Raw genomic sequence first — 27257 nt, forward strand, 5'->3', positions numbered from 1 at the left:
TGCAAAATTTATTATCATATAATATGATAAAATACATCATTAACATCTAACTTTCAAATACTAATAATATAAAAAATCATTCATAATTTTTAATCATAATAATTACATTATTACATTTATAAAATTAAAAAAACTTATTAAAATAATTATTTAAAATTATTTATATAAAACTAAAATAATCTTTAATAATTATTTTTAATAAGTTAATAAACGTGTTACATATACACATTTAAATACGATAACACGATTAAAAAAATATATTTAAATGTGTTTGTCGTGTCTGACACGTTAAGACAAAATTCAAACCAAATTAAGAGTTTTTTTTTTGAAATTCAAACCAAATTAAGAGTCTAGTGTTAACATTACACCAGCAACAAAATTCAACTAGGATGGGAAACACCCAAAACCTCTATTTAGGGGTTTGAAAGCCCTTGTTTCCAGTGTTTGAAGAAATCTGAAAAATGGTACAAAATTAACCAATGGTTTATTGGTTTTCAGATTTAGACAAGTGAACTTAGAGTAACTTATGTGAGACTTCGGATACTCTTGAACCTTGAGCCAATTAGATATTTCACAGACAGATTGGTTCTCCTGAGTTTAATTTTCAATGTCTCAAAAGATCTTTTTTGTTGCTTAAAAGAGAAAGCACCATAGTTGAGGTCTAGCAATTCATCCCATAAGTACATGCTTCATTGAGAGTTTGAGACTTGGCCCCTACGCTTGTATTTGAATTGTGTTACACTATGAACGCTAGATTTTGATTAACATTTACATGATGAACGATGAACGTGATTATTGATTGGGTTGTTTAACATATAACCTGATGGTTTTACCACTAGAGTTTATGTAAAATTATGTGAGCACCATGCTGTGGACGTAGAGTGATGTTGGTGCAGGGAGAGTGAGCATAGGAAGGGGAAAGCTCGAACCAGAATTGTCTGAGGATCATTGCAAGCGCCATTTTTGCTTCCATCAGAGCAAAGTTCTGTCCAATGCAGATTCTAGGACCCCATCCAAAAGGGAAATATATGACTTGACTCTTTGTTGCTTTCGAAACCCCTTCCGAGAACCTGTCAGGATTGAACTCATGTGCATCATCGCCCCAAAGTTCTTGATCATGGTGAATCAGCAGCACTGGCAGCGTAATTTCTGCGCCAGCTGGTAACAACAATTTTCCCAGTCTCGTATCTTTCGGAACGGAGCGCCCTAGTGCAACGACTGCCGGGTACAGCCTAAGAACCTCGTGCAAGATCATTGTTACCTGTGGCATTGAATCAATTAAAGTAAATATAGAAAAATGTGCTCTTAATTTGGTCCATTATAATCGGAGAACAGGACTTACGACTTTCAGACGGTTCAAGCCATCAGAATCTGGTTTACTGTCACCAAAAACTTCCAAAACCTCTTCTCTTGCCTTAGTCTGCCAATGTGGATGCCTTGCCAACAAAATCATTGTCCAAACCAGCAAAACGGAGGTGGTCTCTTGGCCAGCAAAGTAAAACAGCTTGCACTCCTCAATCACATCTTCAATGCTCATTCCCATGTTCTTGTGATCCCCTTGTTCTTGAATTTCTCTAATGTTGGATTCTACAAGTATGCCTAACAAGTCATCATTACTGACTTCACTCGCCTTAGTTGCCTCCTCTCTTTTCTTTATCATTCCCTTCAGTGAGTCTTTTATATCTTTGGCAATCACCTTCATCTTCCTGTTTGTCTTAGTTGGTAGATACCTAATAAGACAAATGTAAAATATAGCTTTTAGCACATAAAGAAGAAAATCCTTGACCAAAATGGATTGAACTGTGAAAAATAACAAATTTTACCTCCATCCCGGAATGTAAGCTGACTGTACCACTTGCATTGTAAGACTGGTTTGATCCTCTAGTAGTTGGAAAATTCGTCTACCTTCTTCGTAGCTGCTTCCAAATGCTGCTCGGGAAATCACATCTCTTGTCAATTTTACGAGGTAAGGCCACACATCTAACTCACTAGACCCCTCTAAGAAAACCAGCTTCTCCCATTTGCTGATCATCTCAATACAACTTTGATAGAAAGCTGGCAACATGTTCTGTAATGATTTCCACATCAGGATAAGATTACTGTCATTGGTACTATTTTTGAACAATTAATACATGTATATACTAAGTACTCATTAACACCGTAAGCAAATTTGGGATGAAATAAGTTAATTTTGGTGCAGGGAGCCATAAATTTTCCTCGATGTTTCTCCATTATTACTGCATTTTCCAGGTGTTCCCATAAAGGCTTCCTCACCAGCCACAACACTCAAAACAAACCAAGGAAGGAATACCCAGTGCTACTCTTACTCAGTTGCAATAATTACCTCACCCAGGATAATTAAAGGATGCATATTGATAAAGAAATCAAAAGTGGAAATAGAACATGCCTTCAACTTATCTTGATGAAATGCAGGGTTGATGATCTTTCTATGCTTAGCCCACTCCTCTCCATCGAGGTTTACAAGTCCACTTACAAGTAAGGTGACAAGAGGGTTGCTATGCGGCTTCTGAAAGTCATTGAATTTGGTAAATATCTCTCTTATTTCTTCAGGTTCCATGATGGTCACCCTTGGAATCGGACCAACCCAAGAAAAAGAACTCTTGCCTGCATTTTCCCCAGATTTCATATCAAAGCATTGGGAATTAAAATTTTAATTCAAAGATTAATTAAATGCTTTCAGTGTGTTTAATTACTCAATTTTGAATATTCCTTTAATAAAATGTTAGGTTGTTGGAATCTGCCTCATGTACTTAACCAATATTTTATAATTATTGTATTTGACTGCTTATGTTATCCATTAATGTTTTCAATGCCATTAAAACAGTAATAAAAATTTATTCAATAATCATTTTTGATAATATACAGAAAGAAGAAGAATTGAACAATTATTAACCCAAACATGTCATCATACCCAACTTCAGCAAAATGGCTTGTGGGCTCCAATGGTCTTTTGGCTTATCCGTCACTTTCATGTATTTTTTAGTTTTTCTCCCATTTGCCATTTCAATATTAAAATACTCTGGGAAAAAAATTGGCTTAAATTACTCATACTAAACTTGAATTATGTTGTTCAGAAAAGATTTTCCTATATTTTTTTATCTAAATTTAAACATTTTCTTTCTGATAGTATTTCTTTCAATTAATCACTGTTTAGGCTGAATAAAACTTCCTATGCTCAACGATCACAGTAATCGACACATATAATTAAAATAATCATCGATTAAATGGATTCATTTAATTATGTATCAAAAAATTGAAACAAAATTAAATACATGTCAAAACTGAACGGACTAAAACCATTTTTCATGTTACTAAGATGGAACAAAACACTAAAAATTTTGTAATAAAATGATAATTTGATCCAAAAAAACAACATTCAAACTATTAAGAGATTAAAACGAGATTTAGTAGATGAAAGAAGATCATTCCAATTTAGGCATACCAGAATTCTTGACAGTTTGATGAAGGAAAGGACCAACTTATTGCGTAATATCATCACTGAGGGGCATAGGTTTGGATCTTGCTTGTCTGCTCATGGCGAAGCTCTCTTTGATATCTCCAGACAAAAACCTGTAAGAATTGCCTGTAAGACCCTGTTTCCTCAGGCACCTTTCCAGCCTCTTTGGCCTCATCCACACCCAGTCTAAGATTCTCCATCCCCATACCAATATCCCAACAACAAGGAAAGAAAGTGAAATTCCAATTACAGGGGGAACCTCCATGTTTCTTTGCTGAGAAAATGGTGTCTGAAGAGTTTGTGGGTTGTTTACGAAAGAGTAGACAAAGACTGAGGTAGGTTTATGGGGTAAAAAGCTTGTGCAACGGGCAAAGACAAATGGTTGATGTTACAGCTGATAAGAAGTTACTGGTGTCCAGGCAGGCGACGTGTACCATGTCTGTCTAGGATAATTGTGCCTTTAATTAGATGGATTTTTTTTCTGTTAATTCCTGATGTCTTTCCTTCTTCACATTTAATTTTAGATTCCGTAGTCAAAGATGAATATCCTATCCCAATTTAAGATTTAAACCAGATCCCTTCATTTTGAGATAAATAATCTTAATTTTGTGCCCCAACTCTATTGCCTACTACCCTACTATGCAATTTTAACATGCCAATACTTTCCTTTTTTCCCATGTTCATTTGATTTAATGTGAAACAAATGGTACTTTTGAAGTACAATCAATAACTTTTAACTCTAATAATAATGCATCAATCTTGTCTATGAAAATAAACTAAGCTACATCCGTTACAACTTGTTCTTTTTCCTCCAATAATAGACTTGGGCATAGTGTTTTTCATCATGACATGAGCACAATCCAAACACTAGTAGATAAATATAAACATTTTGCTATGGGATATGGATAAGAAAAGTTCATCTTAATCTGGTAGGCAACCTGATAAGGGAAGATATGTGCATTTTTGTAAGTAATTGTGTCATGGCACCATAGATAAGTGTCTTTGGTTTATTACTTGAAAATGGTAATCTTTTGTAAAGCTTAATTATGATATGAAATTGTCTTTCAAAAAAAAAAATTGAGCATTTTAGAGTACCAAAGTGCTTGACTAGCTATGGCATTAGAGAGTTTTTGGCTTAGCTCATTGAAGAGTTTTATTATTATTATTATTATTATTATTATTATTATTATAAAAGCAAAGAAAAGTGTTTGGCTTTCAAAGTAAAAATTCTTATCTTATGTAAGAATTTTAGATGAAATTACAAATTAAATTTTTTTTAAAAAGTGTGTTAAAAAATATAATTGTAATTAAATTGTTGTTTTATACTTACGTGGTGATGACATGATGTTGATGTGAAAAATGAAATATCACATGATTATATTATTATGTCATATCACCATATTGTATCATCATTATTATGATATCTTAACATTAGGTGACATAAAAAATGATAAATGATATTTTGACTAATAATGATCAGTCAACTGTTAATCATATAATCTATTTGGTCTAAAAAAATAAAGATTTGATTAAACACAATATAAAAATAAATATTTATTTAAAATTTTTAAATAATTCATGAAATTTTTAGTATTATATTTTTAATTTTCAATGCTTAAAAGATTTTTTTCGTAGCTTAAAAAAACACCATAGCATAGGTGTAGCAATTCGTCCCATAAGTACATGCTAATGAAACTTCCGTCTTAACGCTACTTCTACAAGATTATCATTATCATTTTTGTTTTTGTGTAATTCCATATCTATTCTCCTAAAGGAATGCTAGATTTTGATTAACATTTACATGATAAATATGATTATTGATTTGGTTTGACATATAATTTGATGATTTTAGCACTAGAGTCAAAGGCAGAGCCAATGGGGTGGCGTGTGGTGGCAGCTTATCTTAATTTCCTTTATTATTATAGGTATAAAACTGTGAAATCTCTAGTTTCCATTATTTAGACATATTAGATAACTAACTTGGTGAGCTTAGGAAATATAAGGACTAGCCTAAAAATTCTTTCATTTCTAACCTTAAGAAACCATACGTAAAAAACTTGAAGGTCAGTGGGTGGATTAGAGCTGATTTGGAACTCAAAAGGGTGAATTTCTGTAAGTTGGAGGTTGAAGAGTCGACCCTTGCCCTTGAGAAGTTGACCATAGGGATTTTTTTTTGAACAATGGTAGTTTTCTGGAATAGGATCAACTACTCGCCCCCTTTTCAGAGAAGTCGGCTTTAGAGCAAAATCATAGTCATAGTCAACCCCTTACCTTATGCAGTCGACCCTAGAGCACAGCAGTAGAAAAATAAAACCCTAAAACCCCCAAAACTCGAGCCTCCTTCATTTCTGTTTGTTCTTCCACTCTTGTTATCTCAAATTTCTCAACTCTCAAGACCTTCAAACTGCATTATTAAACCTTGACCTTCAATAACTAAAGGTAAGGATTTCTAGTTCTTAAATCTTTCTTAACCCTCTTTCAAAAATAGGTTTCAAGTTTTAATTTTTATTTTTTTTCTTTGGATCCAAATTTTCTACCTAGGGTTTCAAGATTTGTTAGAACCCTTGCGTAAGAGCTCGCCAAGGTAAGGAAATGTGTAAGTTGAATTGAATATTTGATGGGTATAAGTTTTAGAACAACTATTAGATAAAATCTTTGGATTTAAGCATGGGTTATATAGAGTTAGAAATGAGTATTTATTGTACTACAAAATTATTATGGGTCTTTGAAGATATTATTGATTAAACATCATTTTAGGTACTGTTGGAGTAGTTTGAGTTTTGAAGAAGTTGAGCTTTCGACGAAATGTGTCAAGAGGAAAGGCACACTTCCATGAGATGGGTAGATACATCGTTTTTAATTATTTTGATATAATTAAGCATGTTCATTCTAACACCTCGCATTGAAATGTATTTCGATAAATTTTGTGATGTGAACGATGGTTTCTAGTTTGTTTGATGAAAGCTAAGTATAATATGTAAATATGCTATTATATATTTAGTTTTACACGTGGGGACCAAGCCTTTCAAATGTTTGATACTTCAAAATTGCTATTTGTCTATGATTAGTTGGATGATTGATGGTTTGAAAATTTGGAATGAAAAATGATTAGTTTTGCATAGACTCGAGCATTGGTTCAACTTGTCTTTGAGAGATTTGTATGATTGATGACTTTTATTTAGTTTTGTTTCAATCTTTGGTTTGTTTTGATTTTTTTTCTTGATGATTGGATTAATCCTTTATTTAGAAATGAGCTTTGGATACTTTGAATTAGTTTTTTTTTTACCCTTTGATCTTAGATTAGGAATGCATTCACCCTTTTGTTTTTAAATGAACATTGAAATAATTGGAAATATGTAAAATAAAATGTTTTAGTGGAGCTTACTTAAGTTGTGGACCTGTAGCTAGCAATAATAGCCATTAGCCATTGTGCATCATGCTTAGTTTTGATTCTGTAGCTATTGGAGTTTTACCTTGTTAGCTTTAAAATGATTATGGTTTTGATTATAACAAAATGATCAAATTTGCTTGAACATTAGTTAAATGATCCTTAACAAATTCTTGAAATGATTTAGCTCTCATATATTTGTTCTTACATGATTGCAAGCTTGATTGTTTTAGTTGTGTGAATTCTTGAAGTTATTGAATTATAACACACTTGTTTTACAAACTTGATTGACTTAATTGTATGAGTGTTAAATTTGCTTAAAAGAGTTCTATTATGATCCTTCTAACATTTACCTTTGAGATGTTGAAGTTGCAAGATAGGTTCTAAAATAGTGAAGTTCATCTCAAAGCATTCCAAGATCATCAATCTACACTACAACAAGCATACTTCAAGTCAAGAAACGTAGTCATCACTCAACATTTGATCACAAGGAAAATATGGTCAAAGTTACATGTTAAAATGTCAAGGAATCTTGAAGAAACAAAGCTCCAATCTATCCTAGAGCAATGCAAGTCATTCATATGCAAGAATGAGCGAGAACAGGTGAGAAAACTTGAGAAAGACACAACCATAGTCGACCTTGGAACAATCTTTATCCATAATTTAGACCTTGCTTGAATAGTTTAAATTGGTTAATGATGAGCTTGACATGAATTGATTACTTGAATTGATATGAAATATCCTTGCCATCCTAGAGCCTATAGTGATTTATGATTTGAACAAGTTTGCATCATGATGAAAATACTTTTTGACTTGTTCTTATTGGATGTGCATGATTGCTTGTAAGCTTGAATAGTTATAAGGGCATGTTTGGTACATGATTGAGAGATATTTGAAAATATCATATTAATTATACTCACTACACATTTCATAAATTATTTAAAGAGTAACTAAATGATATTGAATGACTTTCAGCTCATGATTTTGCATAAAGCATGTCTAACTCTAATCTTGTATGTTTCATGGAAAATTTTTGAAAAGAGAAACTAAATGATTTTCTTGAAAACCTTTCTTATTTCTTCTATGTTGATTGGATTTAATGCATGGAAAACTTGAACAACTGTGCCTTGTGTTGAAAATGCTATTATGACTTGTTCTTTATGAAAATGAATGCATGAGTAAATGTTTGCATATGTTGATCTTATTATTACTCACATGCTTGCATAGATGACATTATTTCTTGAGAATAAAATGTTCATATGGTCAAATTGATTAAATCATTTCTTGACAAAACAAAATGTTAAAATGCTTGGTCTAGAGTTAATTATTGGAATATGCTTTATGATTGTGCTTAATTAATTGATTGTTTCAAAATTGATTTCTTGATTATGCATATGGAATTGGTTGTGATGAACACATTGAACTTCTGAAAATATTTTTAGTTTATCCATTGTAGTTTGTCATGTCACATGCTTAAATGACATTTATTTTTGCTTGACCTTAATGTTTAAAGTCTAAAACTTGACTTGAGCAATGCATTTAAATGTGAATTTAATTGTCAAGTTTGATTATGACATATATTGTGATGACATAGTTGAACTATTTTTGAACATGCATTTAAATGTTAACTACGTCCTCCATGAGCTTAAATGTTTGCATGATCTAAAGACTTTGTGTGCATCCAACTTGAGCTTATAAGTTACCAATTGAATATTTATTTCTTGAATCTAGACAATTGGTATACACTGATGCTTGAGTGCTTACTTTAAATATATTCATGAGTTGAATGCTTGATTTTCATCATTCCATAACATTTGGTATCATTCATGAATTATGAGGTTATTGAGAACTAGCTCTTTGCTTTCCTGGGTGAAATTCCATCATTGGAGTTAATCCAAGATTAACCATTCTATTACTATCTATATGCATATTTTAATTAACCTATCCCTTTTATGAATAAATATATTAATATATATATTTTATTTTTAAGACCAAATAAATTTTATTTTGCTTGCTCACTTAACCTATTTTCTTGTGATTAAACATATTTTAAATCTATCCTTTTCATTTACTTACCTCACTTTCTTATAAATACATATTTTATTATCATTTTTACTTCTTACCTAGTCTATTTTTCTTATGAATAAACATATGTATATATTTTTGTTTTCTTTTATCTATTTAATTTTATTTCTCTATACCTAAGTATTTCTTTATTCCTTCCTATTCAAATATGTGTTTTTTAGCTGAATATTTATATATATATTTTATATTTTCCTACATGAATATATTATCCTTTATTGTATTTCTATTTAATCCATCTATCTAAACTTATTCCTTCTTTGTTACTTAAATATTTATTTAGTTTCTATTTTAATTTTCTGCTTTTTTTATTAAGATCCCTACCCTTACATTATATAATTTTTCTCTCTCTCTCTCTATATATATATATATTATCCTCTCCTTTTAATTAATCACATACCTAAATTAATTTATATTTCAACAAAATATGAGACTCAAACTATATCAAGATCCATGAAGGAAGCTCATTAGATAATATCCAAAGCAACAATCCAAAATTACAACAAATAAAGCCCAAATCAGTAGCCCAATACAAAAAAGATCATACCTAGCTTGACTCTGTGTGGTCCAAGGTAATCGAGCTTTTGAGAAAGATGCCTATTTATCTACTCTAGGAACCCAAAGTAGACTGGTTGGAACGCACCGTTTGGTGCTTGGAATTGCTCCAAATGGTTCAACTATTCCTTGCACAAAACAGTGCCATTTTGGCACTTCATCCACCAAAACCTAGCTATTTAAACCTAGCCAATGGCAATGTCTTTCGGTTTGGCAACTTGCTGCCAAACCCTTGAATTTTTTAAATTTATTTTATCTTTTCACAATTTGAAAGAAAGGGGCAAAGTGGGGTAAATCGTAAAGAGGAAGAAGGTTTAGCCAAAATTGGCAAGCCTTGGGAGAAAGAAGCGTTGATTCAACTTGGGGAAGGAGAAGTAGATTGCTATGGCAGTCCAATCTTAGCTGGCTACCATTTGGCATGGTAGCAAATCACAATTTTTTTTTATTAACTAATTAATTTAATTTATATATATATATATATATATATATATATATATATATTTAAAAGTAAGTGTCTACACAGAGTGACATGCTAAAATGTCAAGGAATCCTGAAAAACAAAGCTCCAATAGATCCTAGAGTAAGGCAAGAACGGACTAGAAAGCTTGAAAAAGACATAGCTATAGTCGACCTTGGAATTGTGCCATAATTGACCCTAATGAAGCTATAGTCGACCCTCCAAGTTCTGATGAAAAAAATATAAGATTTTTGAAAGAGGATCGATTAGAGAACTTCTATATTCGACTATAGATGACCATTAGAGACAAAATTCAAAAGGAAAACGAGTAGTTTCTTACTTTAATCGCCTCCAATGGCGCCAAGACCTCTTTAAATATAAAAAAGACCATTTAGAAGCTTTTCAAATTGAGGAAGAAGAAAGAAAAAAGTCAAACTTTTAAGGATCAAAGTCTTGAAAAAAATGAGAAAAGCCAAGCCTTCTTAAGCTAAAGTTTCTTTGTGCTTTCACTCCTATCTTTATATCTTATCTTCAAATCCAATGTTAGGCATTCTTCCTCCATTGTACCAAACTAGCAAAATCCACCTCCTAAAAACACACGTTCTATTCTTTATAAAGGTTCTAACTCATCATTGAAAATTTAGTGTGGGTTTGTGGTTGAGCTCGTTAAAAACCATGGGTTTCGCTTTATCTGGTGAAAAGGCTATTGTAAAGGCTTCGCTTGATCCTGTTAAAAAGATATTGTGAGGGTTTCACTTAATCTTAAAAAAAGCTATTGTGAAGGTTTCGCTTGATCCTGTAAAAAGCTCATTTTTGTTAGTGGATTTGAAATTCCTTAGTGTTCCAAACGAAGGGTGTAGGCATTTGAGAAAGTTGAACCTCTATAAAATTCTTGTGTCTTCATTTTTATTTTTGCTTTGATTTGTTGCATTTCATTTCAAGAAAACCCATTTCATAAATTTCTTGCATTTTGATTTATATTCTTCACATGTTGATTTGTCTCTTTGTTAAATCTTTTCAAACCATTATCATTGTCTATCACTTGTTGAAAAGATTTATTGAAATATTTTTCTCAAAGTTGCCTTTGTTTAATTTACATTTGAATAATGTTTTTAAACATTTCAAAGTGATCATTTGCCTATGTTTGATTGAGTAGCTTTGATTAAAACTTTCATGTACATCAAGGTTTTTGTTGAAATTCCTCTTACAAGTTTTCAAAAATAAGTTCTTTTGTCTAAGATCGATCCTTAAGTATTTATAGTAGACCATGAGTTTGTTTGAAAGACATTGAAGTTGGTCTGTTAGAAGAACTACAACCATAGTCAACTATAGCATATTGTTTTACACTTTCCAAAATTTTTAAAATCCAATTCATCTCCCCTCTTAGATTTTCTTGTTACTTTATTCAATGAGCTATAATTCCTAACATACCCCTTTGTTATATGGTTGGTGACTATTTATACCAAACCTTTCTAGTGCGATGGCACTGTTTTATTTGATTATCGTATCTAATTAGTGCTCCACAATCTATTTGTAACAATATTTGACACATTGGTTTGGACTTTGATATTTGTTTCGACTTTGGTGTTTAGACTTTGATATGGACTTTGATATTAGTTTCGATTTTGGTGTTTGAATTTTAATTTTAGTTTCGACTTTGGTGTTTGGACTTGAATTACTCGATTTAGTACGGATTATCTATTTGCGAGATCAAATAGTTTTCAATAGGGGTTTCTAAATAAAATGAACTTTATTTTAAACATTAACTTCTTTTTAAACGCTTTTTTTATTTGAAATGTTTTCTTTCATTTGAAATACTTGAATGTTTTACAAATAACTAATTTCATTTCAAAGGTTTATTAATGGATTTTCAACAAAACTTTATTTAAACATTCCAAAACAATTTTGTATTTGTTGAGACAAAGATTCGAGATTCATTAATGATTGATTGTGCTTGTCACATAATGTGTCCTTGGAATTGATATTGCTCGAAAATTGAACTTCCAAACTCTTGGTATATATGTTGTGCTTGAAAGGCGGACTTTGATTTGTTTGGAAATGAATTACTTGCATTATTTTGAAAGTATCTTCGATAAACACTCTCTCATTTAGTTTGTTCCCTCTGCCCATATTTTTCCATGAAGTTATTTATAATTTACATTTGTAAGATGCATTTATTATTTCAGATCAGTAAATTGCTTAGTTCGCTGTCCTTTGGGAAGAGCTGTTTCTATAGTTAGTTTTGGTAGGTGATCGTCGTGGCATCTAGTAAGTGTTAGCGCATGTTCCTTGAGTCATACTCTGCTAATCCGGTCTGGTTTTTTATATCTGACTGTTATGGATTATGACTTGTTTATGTCCTATAATAATTGAGATAATGAATAATTGCCACATGATGGCTTATGTATTGTATTCGTCACAATATGACCTATACATTGGATTATGATGTATGTTGCTTTTGCATTATGAGCACATTAGCGTGCGGATCGATTTGATATTTTTTGATAGATGATATAATCATGTTTATATTTTTTCACATATGATTCCATGGTGATGAGTCCCATGAGGCACATATGTGTATTTTGATTTATTTGTTATCATGGGCTTGCATGGGTTAAGAGTGCAAGTTTTGTTTTTTATATTTATTTTGCATGGTTGGCACCTTTGCATATATTTAACTATCTTGATGTGATCAATGTATGGTTGTATGTTATGATGTATGATTCAAGGTTTTTGCCACATTAATTGTCCTAGAAAATTTTACATTTAACATTTTTCTTTTGGTTATGTAACAAGAATGGATTTCAAAAATTTCTTTTATAAAAGGAAGCAAGCAATCCAATTACACAAGTGCAAACACACATCATTATTATTGCAAGTAACATAATCACATCCTAAAAAAAAGAGAATCTATTAAGTAAGAAAAACCATACTTTTTATTTTGAGATTCTTATTTCTGGACACCACCATACCAATGAATGATTTCTCAGCTAAACAAGTTTATCACTTATTCTTCAAAAATACTTTCAACCTGAACCTTGAGTGGACAAGGTGTGGAATATAAGATTACTAGATGACAACCAATTTTATTTCTATTTTCTTCGAAAAAGTTTGGAGAAGGAGAAGAGAAGTGACGGTTGAAACTTTTTCAAGAAAAAGTACGTTTTATTTTTTTCTTCTAATCTCTTCTCTTTTTATTAAAACTCTTGCCTCAAAAGTTTAATTAAAATGAAATACCTTTGAATCAATCTTGACCATCCATTTAGAGTTATGAAAGTATCAAACATGCTCCATAATTATCAAAATTAAAATTAAAAAATAAATAATTTAATTATTTATTTATCATTGAGAGTTCTTGATAAAATAAAACTCCTTTTTGAATAACAAATCTTATTTTATTATTATCCATCTTTATTTTAAAAAAAAAATAATAAATAAAAGAGTGATAGTCAAACATGGAGTTTCCTTTTTTCAACATGGATGTCTATATTCATTTGCAAGAATTTTCTTAGCATTATCTCAATTTAAGACAACTCTTGTCTTAAATTAAGACAAACATATTTTCTTGTCTAAATTAAGACCAAGCATGTTAAAGTTGCACCCGAGCATTTGACTCATTGGTTGGTGCATGATCCCCTTACCTAAAGAGCAGGGTTCGAATCCCCCTCTCCTAATTATAAAAAAAAAAAAAATGCTAAAGTTGCTGTTTTTGTACACAATTTAGTTAATCAAATTAAAACATGCATTCCAATTTAAACAAGTTGAATTCTACGAAGCTAAGTAGGAAATTTATTTGGACATAGATATTCCAAACTCCAATAAACTGGAATTATTCTTAATCTTATTAAAAATAATTCAAGCTTATTAATCATAAAATCACTCCACCATAGATTCATGGTTGCACTCTTGGATTAATTGTAATTGCAAGAAATAATTCAATACTTGATATTAATTATTAGTTGTCCAATTACAAACATTATATTGTGAACCCTCATAACCATCTAATGACAAAGGTGAAATTATTGTTTTACCTTTTATGTCAATTTTGTCCCTTAGTCTCATATTTCATCCAATTACTAATTCAATACTCTAGATCTAAACTTTTGAGTATTTAGATGTGATGAGTAGCTAATTTATCAATTCACTGGGCTTAGATTAATCACCAATTTTCCTGAAATTATTAGAAGTGATGTTAATGTTATGAACTCCATTATCTGGATATATGTTCTCAGATGTTCATCTCGATTATAATCTCAAAATACGGAGTCTAGATTAATATTTTATGATGATCATGCTCATGGTAAATCAAAGATTAAAACGACATTAAGCATAAGTCCACTATACATTAGGATTTTGATTCTATTTTAAGCAAATGAATAAGTGTAAGATCAAGATTTAAGTAACAGTTAAACTTAAATTTGATTTTCACATGATTTCAGTTCATGTTATAGTGTCATTACTCGAAGTCAGCCATTTCAATGATTTGAGACTTATCATTCCCTTGAAATGAACCACATTCGTTTCGTTGGAAGTAATCTGGACACTACAGCCTTAACACAATAAAGTGACCAGCTTTATTATATGACTGTGAACAATTTTTAGATTTAAATAAAATACATGTCTCCTATGTATGACTTTTCATATAAATGTATTTTAATATCTCAATAGAATCATAGTACCTTAATAACTAGATAATGAATACTTAATTAAACAAACTCTTTGTCTTATTATCAAAATATACTTTCATTATAAATAAATTTAATGAAATTAAGCATGAGAATATACTTGCTTTTTAGGGCACTATATTCTCAAAATTCCTAACAAAGAGGGTCACTCCCATCGATACTCTTGCGTCGGTTGTGGCCCCGAATTTGAGTCGTGACAAAAACTTTATACATATATAGTATTATTACCCTTATAATTACATTTTACCATGTCTCATTCAAAATCCTGAATTTGATTCTGAGTCCAAAGTTTATGTAAATTAAGTGAGCACCATGCTGTGGACGTAGAGTAAAAATGCCGCAAGGAGAGTGAGCATAAGAAGAGGAAATCTCAAACCAGAATTGTCTTAGGATCATTGCAAGCGCCATTTTTGCTTCCATCTGAGCAAAGTTCATTTCGATGCAGATTCTAAGACCCCATCCGAAAGGGGAATATATGACTTGACTCTTTGTTGCTTTTGAAACCCTTTCCGAGAACCTGTCAGGATTAAACTCATGCGCATCTTTGCCCCAAAGTTCTTGATCATGGTGAATCAACAACACAGGCAGTGAAATTTCTACACCAACTGGCAAAAACAATTTTCCTGGTTTTGTTTCTTTCGGAATGGAGCGTATTAACGCAATGATTGAAGGGTAGAGCCTGAGAACCTCGTACAAGATTATTGTTACTTGTGGCATTGAATTAATTAAAGTAATTTTCCTTAGTGTTCCAAGGTAGATGATGTAGGCATTTGAGAAAGTTGAACCTTTATAAAAATCTTGTGTCTTCATTTTTATTTTTTCTTTGATTTGTTGCATTTCATTTCAAGAAAACCCCTTTCATAAATTTCTTGCATTTTGATTTATATGCTTCACATGTTGATATGTCTCTTTGTTAAATCTTTTCAAACCATTATCATTTGTCTATCACTTGTTGAAAAGATTTATTGAAATATTTTTCTCAAAGTTGCCTTCATTTAATTTACTTTTGAAGAATGTTTTTAAACATTACAAAGTGATCATTTGCCTATGTTTGATTGAGTAGTTTTGATTAAAACTTGAATGCACATCAAGGTTTTTGTTGAAATTCCTCTTACAAGTTTTTAAAAATGAGTTCGCTTGTCTAGGATTGATTCTTAAGTTTTCATAGTCGATCACGAGTTTGTTTGAAAGACATTGAAGCTGGCCTATTAAAAGAACTGCAACCATAGTCGACTATAGTAGAATGTTTTACACTTCCCAAAATTTTTAAAATCCAATTCATCTCCCTTTTTAGATTTTCTTGTTACTTTATTCAATGAGCTAACATTTCTAACATACCCCTTTGTTATATGGTTGGTGACTATTTGGACTAGATGCATTATTTGATTTGATTGTCCTATCTAATTAATGCTCCACAATCTATTTTTAACAATATTTGACACATTGGCTTGGACTTTGATATTAGTTTCGACTTTGGTGTGTGGACTTTGATATTGTTTCGACTTTGGTGTTTGAATTTTAATATTAGTTTCGACTTTGGTGTTTGAACTTGAATTATTCGATTTAGTATGGATTATGTATTTGCAAAATCAAATAGTTTTGATTAGGGGTTTCTAAATGAAATGAACTTCTTTTCAAATACCTTTTTTTTTTATTTGAAATGTTTGCTCTCATTTGAAATACTTGAACATTTTACAAATAACTAATTTCATTTCAAAGGTTTATTAATGGATTTTCAACAAAACTTTATTTAAACATTCCAAAACAAATTTGAATTCATTGAGAGAAATATTTGAGATTTATGAATGATTGATGGTGCTTGTCATGTAATGTGTCTTTGGACATTTGATATTGCTCGAAAATTGAACTTCCAAACTCTTTGTATATATGTTATGCCTGAAAGGCAGACTTTGATTTGTTTGGAAATGAATTACGTGCATTATTTTGAAAGTATCTTCGATAAACACTCTCTCGTTTAGTTTGTTCCCTCTCCCCATATCTGCCCATGAAGTTATTTATAACTCACATTTGTAAGATGCATTTATTATTTTAGATTAGTAAATTGCTTGGTTCATTGTCATTTGGGAGGACCTGCTTCTATAGTTGGTTTTGGTAGGTGATCGTCGTGGCATCTAGTAAGTGATAGCGCATTTTCCTTGAGTTGTACTCTACTGGTTTGGTCTAGTCTTTTATATTTGATTGTTATGTGTTATGACTTGTTTATGTTATGTAATAATTGAGATAATGAAAAATTGCCACAAGATGGCTTATGTATTGTATTCATCACAATATGGCCTATACATTGGATTATGATGTATATTGCTTCTACATTATGAGTGCATGAGCGTGCAGATTGATTTGATATTTTTTGATATATGATATAATCATGTTTATATCTTTTCACATATAATTCCATGGTGATGAGTCTCATTAGGCACATATGTGTATTTTGGTTTATTTGTTATCATAAGCTTGCATGGGTTAAGAGGGTCACTGCCATCGATACTCGTGCATTAATCATGGCCCCGAATTTGAGTCGTGACAAAAACTTTATATATATATATATATACAGTTTTATTACGCTTATAATTACTTTTTAGCCACATCTTAATCATAATCCTGAATTCGCTACTGAGTCTAAAGTTTATGTAAAATCAAGTGAGCACCATGTTGTGGCCGTAAAGTAAGAAAGATGCAAGGAGAGTGAGCATAGGAAGGGGAAATCTCAAGCCAGAATTGCCTTAGAATCATTGCAAGCGCCATTTTTGCTTCCATCAAAGCAAAGTTCATTCCGATGCAGATTCTAGGACCCCATCCAAAAGGGAAATATATGACTTGACTCTTTGTTGGTTTTGAAACCCCCTCCGAGAACCTGTCAGGATTAAACTCATGTGCATCTTTGCCCCAAAGTTCTTGATCATGGTGAATCAGCAGCACAGGAAGTGAAATTTCTACGCCAGCTGGTAACAACATTTTTCCCAGTTTTGTTTCTTTCGGAACGGAGCGTGTTAATGCAATTGCTGCAGGGTAGAGCCTGAGAACCTCGTACAAGATCATTGTTACCTGTGGCATTGAATTAATTAAAGTAAATTAGAGAAGTGTGCTCTTAATTGGTCCAATTCTCAAATTAAAGTACATTCCAATATTGCCTTCTAAAAATGGTACTAACTATTAAGGCAAGTTGTTGAAATAGCTAAAAAGAGGAATTATGTGTTACTCCTAGTCCTAGCTGCTGGTGATGTTGCTTTTAACTATGTAAGGTTTCAAATTACATCCTACATACAGAGAATTTTAGACAGTTTATATTCAAATAGAATTGAAGAATAGGACTTACAACTTTCAGACGGTTCATGCCATTAGAATCAGGTTTACTGTCACCAAAAACTTGCGAAACCTCTGCTCTTGCCTTAGTCTGCCAATGTGGATGCCTTGCCAACAAAATCATTGTCCAAACCAGCAAAATGGAGGTGGTCTCTTGGCCAGCAAAGTAAAACAGCTTGCAGTCCTCAATCACATCTTCAATACTCATTCCCATGTTCATGTGATCCCCATGTTCTTGAATTTCTTTAATGTTGGATTCTACAAGTATGCCTAATAAGTCATCCTTACTAGCTTCACCCGCCTTAATTGCCTTCTCTCTTTTCTTTATCATTTCCTTGAGTAAGTCTTTTATATCTTTGACAATCACCTTCAGCTTCCTGTTTGTCTTAGTTGGTAAAAACCTTTGGATAAGACAAATATAAAATATGGTTTTTAGTACTTAAAAAAATACCCTAAAAAATAAATAGTTAAAGCATGACCAATCGGACAGCACATTCGATTGCTCAAACAGCTAAAAGAATGGTGGATGAGATGATAGAATGGAAAGATTTATCAGAATTACCAGTGTTAATCCAAAAAGCTGTTGATAATGATAGAAATATGTTCCTAAGTCATGAGGGGTAAATTGAATTTGTATAAGAAATTGTAATATTGCATGGTAGATGAGTAATCTTTTTTCCTTATCATAGGTTTGTCCCACAGGGTTTACTATGATAAGGTTTTTAATGAGGCTCAACTCCATGGGATAAGAAACAAAAGGGGTGGGATGTTTATCTTTGTCTAATATTGATTATCTCACTCTATATGACAATTGTGGAATTAATGAAATGTATTTTCTGTCCAAAAAAAAAAAAAAGGATTGAGCTCTGAAAGTAACAAATTTTACCATGATCCCGGAATGTAAACTGACTGTATAACTTGCATTGTAAGATTGATTTGATCGTCTAGTAGTTGGAAAATTCGTCTTCCTTCTTCGTAGCTGCTTCCAAATGCTGCTCGGGAAATCACATCTCTTGTCAAATTTATGAGATAAGGCCACACATCTAACTCACTTGACCCCTCTACGAAAACCATCTTCTCCCATTTGCTGATCATCTCAATACAACTTTGATAGAATGCTGGCAGCATGTTCTGTAACGATTTCCAAATCAGGAAAAGATACCTTAATTGGTACTTTTGAACAAATTAGATATATATTCTAGGTACTCATTAACATGGAAAGCAAACTAGGGATGAAATTTCTTCAAGCAGTATCAAGTTTCAATGGCGTTGCAGCCAATATTCCTTTCACTGCAATAAGTTAATTTTAGTGCTGGGAGCCATCAATATTCCTTGATGTTTCTCCATTATTACTGCATTTTCCAGGTGTTCCAATAAGGCTTCCTCACCAGACACAACACCCAAAAAAACCAACGAAATTTAAAACCTCCCACCTTAGATGAAGGATAGGAAAGTAAATCTTACTTAGTGAGCAAATTTAAAACGTGTTTTAGTTTGAAGATCTGGAAAACCTTCTTTAGAAATGCCCAAATTTCAAGTTTACAAGTGTATATGTTTATATGAGAGAGATGTAAGTCAAAAGGATGTGTTTTCAAAATGAAATTTTACATTTTAGAAGAGAAGTATCAATCTGAAGAGCAAATATTGATACTTCCTATCCAAAAAGCTTTTAAAAGGATTTTGAAGAACAAGTATCGATATTTGATGAATATGTATCGATACTTGAAACTCAAGAACTATAGTATTGATACTTCACTTGAAAGTATCGATACTTGTTGCCATTTATACAAATATAAAATGGGTAAAACAATATTTTCTCACCTAAAAACTTTCCTTTTTAGTTTTTTTTTTTTTTTCATTTTGTCTCAACTGCCAGTAACCCTCTTGTTCTCTCTCACTAGAACAATCCCATATTTGTAGATTCCTAGCTTCGTTTTGGGTTTCAAACCAATAAGGTAACGTTGTCCAACTTTTAAACTTGCAAGCCCTTGATTTTCAGTATTGATCTTAAGCATTTCAATAAATTTCGTTTTCTTTCAATTGTCACTGTTTACAAAAAAATAAAAAGAGCAAAACAATATTTTCTCACCCAAAAACTTTCCATTATAGGTTTCTTTTTCATATTTTGCAACCTTGGTCGCCTGTTCCACACTTTTCTCTCAACTTCCAGCAACCAGCTTGCTCTCTCTCACTAAAACAACCCCATTTTTGAAGATTTCCAACTTTGTTTTGAATTTTGACCCTACAAAGGTAACATTTTTCAACTTTTAAATTCGCAAACCCTTGATTTCCAGTACTGATCATAGGCATTTCGACAGATTTTGTTTTCTTTCAAAGAAGTTAAGATTTTCAGAGGTTTCTCTCACTAATGGCTCACCAAGGTAAGGAAGAAATATAGATTTAAATGCTTATATCACTAGTTAGTGGAAGAATACTAGATTTAAGCTGGAAAGATTATTTTTAGACGAACTCGAGTAGTTTTGAATTAATGTAGTTGATTACTACAAAAATTGTAGGTTAAATAATGATTATGTTGTAGTTCCTGTTCATGTTGAGAGGTTTTGAATACAAATAAGAGTGGGTCCTTAACCTTTGCTCTGGTAAAAGAGAATTGTTAACTGCCCACTCTATTTACTCAAATTCTCACTTAATTTACTCTACAATATTCTTTTATTTACAAACTCCCACATGCACTCTAAGAGTGGGATCAAGTAAATGTTATTGGATCCATCAATAAATGGTCAAAATAGAGCTCATTGAAACTGTAACATGTAGAATCCCTCGTAAACAATTCAAACTAAATATTTCACCAAGTTCTGAGACGGGCGGAGGGTCATATGTTAATGGGCCACGACCCCTCCAAAAATTTTAAACATATTTACTTTATATATATATATTTTAATTATTATGGAAAATAGTATATTTATGAGGTTATGACTTTTCAAAAATTTTGAAATTATTTATTTATTATATATTTTTTATACCTTCCAAATAGTTTTTTTATTTAATAATTTATACTAATAAAAAATAACAAAATAACTTCACAATCTCTACTCAATTTTACCTTAATTCTTAATTAAGTTTCTTCACACATCTTTCTCTCTCTATCTTTTAATCTTTCTCTTCTCTTTTGTCTTCTTATTTTTACTTTACTCTTTTCCATGTAACTCACTATTAAAACACACTTCATTCTTGAAAAGAGATTTATGAGCTTGGATAATTACCATTCACCACTATTGTATGAAACTAAGAAAAGGTAAAATTCTTTTTATCTTTTTTTATTATTTATATTATTTAACTATTTATATATTTGACCATTGTGTTAAATATTGTATATCGTACTTATATATTTATACATTATAGTTTTATATTTAGTATTTTAAGTTTAAATATAAAAAACTAAGAATATTAGATGTTGATTGTATTAATTTTTTAAAGATTTGATTAAAGTATGAATAAGTTGAAAATAATTGACAAATTTTTTAAAAGAAAGTAAGCAAATCATCCAAATGATTCTCCTATACTTGAGCCACCAAATCTAATGAAAATTGTGAAAAGAAGATTTTCAAACGAAATAAATGATGAGTTTCTTATAAATAATTTAGTTGTTTATATTGAAAAAGACATTACTAATCGTTTCAGTACAAAGTCAATAATTGATGAATTTGAATCTATACAATATCGTCGAACACAACTTTCTTAAAAAGTTATTGTAAGTCTTGCTTTTCTTATTCTTTTTGATTTATATGTTATATAAAATTGTTTATTATGAATTTTTTAATTGTTGATTAAATTCAAGGTATTAGTTTTGAAAATTTTTAGTATTTTTTTCTTTTAGTCTTTGACTTCTCAATAAAAGTTAGCTAGCTCCACCCTTATTCTTAAACAGACCCAATTTATAAAGATAAGAGAATGAACAGGCAGAATAATTAAAACATGCATATCGCATATTGAAAAAGAAATATAAAGTCGAAACAAAACATACCTTCAACTTATCTTGATGAAATGCAGGGTTGATAATGTTTCTATGCTTAGCCCACTCCTCTCCCTGCAGGTTTGCAAGTCCACATACAAGTAAGTTGCCAACAGGGTAGCTACGCGGCTTCTGAAAGTCATTGAATTTGGTAAATATCTCTCTTATTTGTTCAGGTTCCATGATGGTCACCCTTGGTCTCGGACCAATCCAAACAAAAGAATTCTTGCCTGCATTTGTCTCAGACCACATGCTTAGTGGATAGAAAACAGAACCTAATATCCTTCCAGCATTTTGAATTGGTTTGAGATATTAATTGAATAGTCATTATGCACTTTAGTATTATATCATTGCTACTATTACTATTACTAGGATGATGCCCGTAACTACGTTACGAAAAAAATCATAAAAAATATTGATTATATTATAGTAGATTTCAATTTGGTACCTTTACAAGAGTTTGTAGAGAAAGCAATATTATATTAATCAACTGCATGAATGTTCGATTTTTACTATTAGCAGAAAAAATAAACTGGTATCAATTGAAAATAATTATTTGCTCTAATTTCAATTACCGAAAATTTGCACCTACATATATGATTATAAAACAGTAAAATATTAAGAAATGATAGAGTATATAACATGTACTATTGACAGATTAAGATAAACAGTTATATAATATAAGGCAACCGTATAATATAAAAATCCTATCAATATAAAATAATTACTAATTTTTAATAATATATCTTTTATATATAAAATGAATGGTTAAAGGTTGTCAAATTTAGTTGATTTATTTGTTTAATGATGACTATGCATTGTGTATATTAAGAAATGAATAAACCTTCTTGATTTTTTTTATTTTGTTCAATGAATTGGATGAATATTTATTGGAATGTAAACAGTATGTCTAAATACTATGGATTCAGGTTCATGCAGAATAAGAGGATATAAACAAAAAATAATATTAAATTGTAATTGATAAATATTAAATGAATCTATATTCTAAACATTAAAAATTAAAAATTATTGTTTTCAAGTATTTTTTTACTGAAATAAATAAAAATAAAAAAACCCTTCAAATGTAAAAAAACAACGCAGCTTTGACATAAAGTGTAAAAAAAAATTAATTCAATTGAGAATGACAACCAATTAACCCAATTAGTTATCCTATTTAAAACAGAATTTATTCAAAAAGGACGATAATCCTATCAAAGATTATTAGATGTATAATAAACTATTAAGAATTGAAAAAATATATAACCTATACTATTAACAGATTAAAATAAACAGTTATAGAATATAAGGCAACAATATAATTTAAAGATTCTATCAATATAAAATAGTTAGTAATTTCTAGTATTATATGTCTTTTATATATAAAATGAATGGCTAAAGGTTATCAAATTTAATTGATTTATTTATTCAATGATGACTGTGTGCCATGTATATTGAGAAATGAGTAGGCCTTTTTGACTTTTTTATTTTGTTCAATGAATTGGATGGATGTTTATTAAAATTTAAACATTCATGTATAAAAGAGATGTCTATATACTATAGATTCAAGTTGATACAGAATAAGAGAATATATACAAAAATTAATATTAAATTGCAATTGATAAATATTAAATGAATCTATCTTATAAGCATTAAAAGTTAGAAATTATTGTTTTCAAATATTTTTTACTAAAATAAATAAAAGTAAAAAAGAAAAAAAAAACCCTTCAAGTGTCAAAAACAATGTAGTTTTGACATTAGGTGTAAAAATATTACTTTAATTAAGAATGACAAATGTCAATCAATTGACCCAATCAATTATCCTACTTTTATATAATGAATTGAATGGATATTTATTAAAATTTAAACATTTATGTATAAAAGAGATATCTATATACTATAGATTCAGGTTTATGTAAAATAAGAGAATATAGATAAAAAAAAATATTAAATTGTAATTGATAAATATTCAATGAATCTATCTTCTAAGCATTAAAAGTTAAAAATTATTGTTTTCAAGTATTTTTATTAAAATAAATTAAAGTAAAAAAAACAAAAAAAAATCCTTCAAATGTCAAAAACAACTTATTTTTAACATAAAGTGTAAAAAAAATTAATTCAATAGAAAACGAAAGGTCAAAAAAATAAAAAGAAGTTCTAATTGAATGACATTTGTCATTCAATTGAAGACTCAATTGAAAAAAATTGAAAGAAATTGAAACATTTTATTTTTATATATATTATAGATATACAAGATAGGAAATTCTTACCTATAGAAAGAATAAGAATTGAACAATTATTAATCCAAAGATAAAATACTCTTGCTCTTTAAATTTTAGTAAAAATTTTAAACGGGCTCATTAGCTTTCGAAATAGATAATCTGTCTCAAAATTGTAAACACCGTTAACAAAGATTAAGAAAAAATTAAAATATATTTTTTATTAATTTAAAAAATTATTATTATATTTTAAAAAAATTTAAAAAAAAGAAAAGAGCGTCGATGCTCTCCAACTCCGCAAGAAGAGGCAGTGATCCCAAGAGAAAGGAGCACCGATCAGTGCTCACCAAGGGAGGGGAGCGCTGGTGCTCCCTTAGGAGTCCCGATTGGGCTCCCCAAGAAGTTTGATTAGAGCTCCCCAAGGAAGCTCCAGTGCTCCCCATCTAGGGAAGTTTTTTTTTTAATTAATAATAAAATTAAGAAAATTTTATAATAGTAATTTTAAAAATTAATCAAGGGTAAAATTATTATTTTTATCTTTGTTACATAATTAAATTGATAAAATATTAACGGTTGACTAACTATTAGACTTATGAATTTGACAAAAAATATTTTTTTAGAGTACAGTATTCATTTTGAAAATTAATGGATTTTGTGTAATTGGGATCAAAATTTAAAAAAAATAAAAATATTTAACCCTTTAACTCAAACATGACATCATACCCACCAAACATGACGTCATACCCAACTTCAGCCAAATGGCTTGTGGCCTCCAAAGGACTTTATTAAATAAATTATCCTTCACTCTCATGTATCCTATTTTTCTCCCATTTGCCATTTCAATAAATTAGAATACAGTTTGCACATTCAGTTGAATCTTCTGGAAAAAGAATTCGCTTAAATTACTTATATTAAACTTGGGAAAAGATTTCCTTATATTCTTCGCTCTGAATTTAAACATTTTTCTCTTTTTTTTTGGTAATATTTCTTTCCATTAAGTAGTGTTTTCACCGAAAAAAACTTAGGTAATTTTTTTTTATATCTTTTTCTTCGTTTTTCAGTCATATACGTAACTAAAATTATCGACTTAATATGAATTTTTTTCTTAATCAAATGGATTTATTTAATTATATATTAAAAAAGTGATAAAGAATCATATATATATCAAAACTAAATAGACCAAAAATAAATTTTATCGATATAGAGATCTCAATAAATAACTGATTGAGCACTTTACAGAATAAAACAAATTTAAAAAATCATTCAAAACTTGAAACCTCATTGAAAACATGAATGTAAGTAACTTGTTTTCTTTTTTATTTTTAATTGAAATGCTTTTCATTTTCAACCGAAATTCTAAATTGAAGTTCAATGGGCAAGCCCATACACGTACAGTAGGAAATATCCTAGAGCTGCTTCAAAAAGGAAGAAAAGGTAATACCTCCAACTATCTTCTTCCTATTGACAAATCGCATTAATTTTCCACATAGTATTGAATAGTTTAGCATAATTAGTAGAAGAAAGCAGAATTATCATGTTATTAAGATGACAAAAACACAAAAAATTTTGTAATAAAATCATAATTTGATAAAAAAAAAGAACATTCCAACAATTAAGAGATTAAAACGAGATTTAGTAGATAAAAGAAGATTACATCCAATTAAGTTGATCAAGGTTCGATGGAGTTAATCAAAATAAACTAAAAAAAAAAAAGCAAAGAAAAATAAGCTATAATTTAGACATACCATAATTCTTGACAGTTTGATGAAGGAAAGGACTAACATATTGCGCAATATCATCACTTAGGGGCATAGGTTTGGATCTTGCTTGTTTACTCATGGCAGAGCTCTCTTTGATATCTCCAGACAAAAACCTGTAAGAATTCCCTCTAAGACCCTGTTTCCTCAGGCACCTTTCCAGCCTCTTTGGCTTCAACCACACCCAGTCTAAAATTCTCCATCCCCCTATCAGTATCCCAACAACAAGGAAAGAAAGCAAAGTTCCAATTACAGGGGAAAATTCCATGTTTCTTGGCCGAGAAAAGGGTGTCTAAAGAATAAGTGAGGTGTTTATGACAGAGTAGACAAAGTCTGAGGTAGTTTTATGGGGAAAAAATCTTGTGGAAATCTATTATTGGGAAATCTTCGATGGGATCTGCTAGGGAATGTGGGCAAAGATAAATTGTTGATGCTATAGCTTGTGGTGTGAATTAATGACAAATTGTTGATGTACAGCTATTGGTGTCAAATCATGAGGCGTGTACCATGTCCTTCTAAAATAATAACATATGTGTTTGTACCTTTTATTGGAAGAATTCTAATCAATTATTATGAAGTTTGGTGGACAATTATTGATGGTCTGTACAAGTCAATCAAGGAAGAAAGAAGGTGGGGTACAAGTGACATGAATATGGTACAACTCAATGCTAAGGCTATGCATACTCTTTTTTGTACATATGATTATAATAATTACAAGAGAGTTTGCAACTGTGGAAGTGCTAAAGAGATTTGGGAAAAGTTAGGAGTGTTGTATGGGGAAATAAAGAAGGAAGAGGAACTGGAAGAAAAACCTTGTGAAGGTGAATGCTCAACATGTGGAAAGGCAATTAGAAATGAGAAATCAAGTGAAATTCAATCCTCAATCCAATTCAAATCATGCCTCATGGCTCTTGAAGAATTTAATGTAAAATCTTCACTTTGTGAACCCATTTCATTTCATATTCATTTAGTGAATTGCAAAATGCCTTTGAATAGTTTGTGAATTTGAGAAAATGAATTTGAAACACAAGAAAATGAATTCAAAACTTAGTGTTGAATATGAAGTTCTGATTAAGACAAAAATTGATTTGGAAAAAGAGAATGAAAAGTTGAAAATTGATTTTAAAGCTTGCCAAAAGAAAATTAATGTGTTAGAAAAAGAAAATTTTGATGTGAAATGAAGCTCGAAGATTTATTAAATAAAAAACAAAAAGTTTTCATGAATTCCTCATTTTCTAGCTTGACCAAATGTAATCATTGTTCATTTTATGGTCATTGTTTATACACTTGTCCAGTTAGAAAATGTTTATCTTATAAGATTAGACAAGTGTCGGCTTCAAAAGGA

The 27257-nt window shown here is 30.4% G+C and overlaps 3 protein-coding genes and 1 long non-coding RNA gene across 5 annotated transcripts; 1 reads left to right on the forward strand and 3 right to left on the reverse strand.

The window, feature by feature from the left end:
• Window positions 597-3869, reverse strand: LOC18594466 (cytochrome P450 72A15). The gene is made up of 5 exons (XM_018124881.1): window positions 3464-3869; window positions 2408-2625; window positions 1824-2068; window positions 1343-1730; window positions 597-1261 (listed from the first exon to the last, which is right to left on the reverse strand). Exons 2-5 carry the CDS (start codon window positions 2576-2578, stop codon window positions 836-838), a joined length of 1230 nt encoding a protein of 409 aa, XP_017980370.1. The 5' UTR covers window positions 2579-2625; window positions 3464-3869; the 3' UTR covers window positions 597-835.
• Window positions 5536-12530, forward strand: LOC108662940. 2 transcript variants are annotated; one of them, XR_001928830.1, is made up of 5 exons: window positions 5536-5917; window positions 6020-6062; window positions 6236-6319; window positions 7236-7469; window positions 12147-12530. It is a non-coding gene; the product is annotated as an uncharacterized LOC108662940 (long non-coding RNA). The 2 variants fall into 2 exon arrangements; XR_001928829.1 differs by lacking the exon at window positions 12147-12530 and having other exon boundaries at window positions 7236-7620.
• On the reverse strand, window positions 14889-15362 carry LOC108662771 (cytochrome P450 72A15-like). Its single transcript, XM_018124335.1, has one exon. It carries the CDS (start codon window positions 15360-15362, stop codon window positions 14889-14891), a length of 474 nt encoding a protein of 157 aa, XP_017979824.1.
• On the reverse strand, window positions 17178-26345 carry LOC18594468 (cytochrome P450 CYP72A219). Its single transcript, XM_007022037.2, has 5 exons — window positions 25901-26345; window positions 21952-22169; window positions 18853-19097; window positions 17980-18367; window positions 17178-17708 (listed from the first exon to the last, which is right to left on the reverse strand). The coding sequence occupies exons 1-5, from the start codon at window positions 26178-26180 to the stop codon at window positions 17283-17285; spliced, it is 1557 nt and encodes a 518-aa protein (XP_007022099.2). The 5' UTR covers window positions 26181-26345; the 3' UTR covers window positions 17178-17282.

Source organism: Theobroma cacao, chromosome 7 (genome assembly GCF_000208745.1).
Source record: "Theobroma cacao cultivar B97-61/B2 chromosome 7, Criollo_cocoa_genome_V2, whole genome shotgun sequence".
Taxonomy (NCBI): domain Eukaryota; kingdom Viridiplantae; phylum Streptophyta; class Magnoliopsida; order Malvales; family Malvaceae; genus Theobroma; species Theobroma cacao.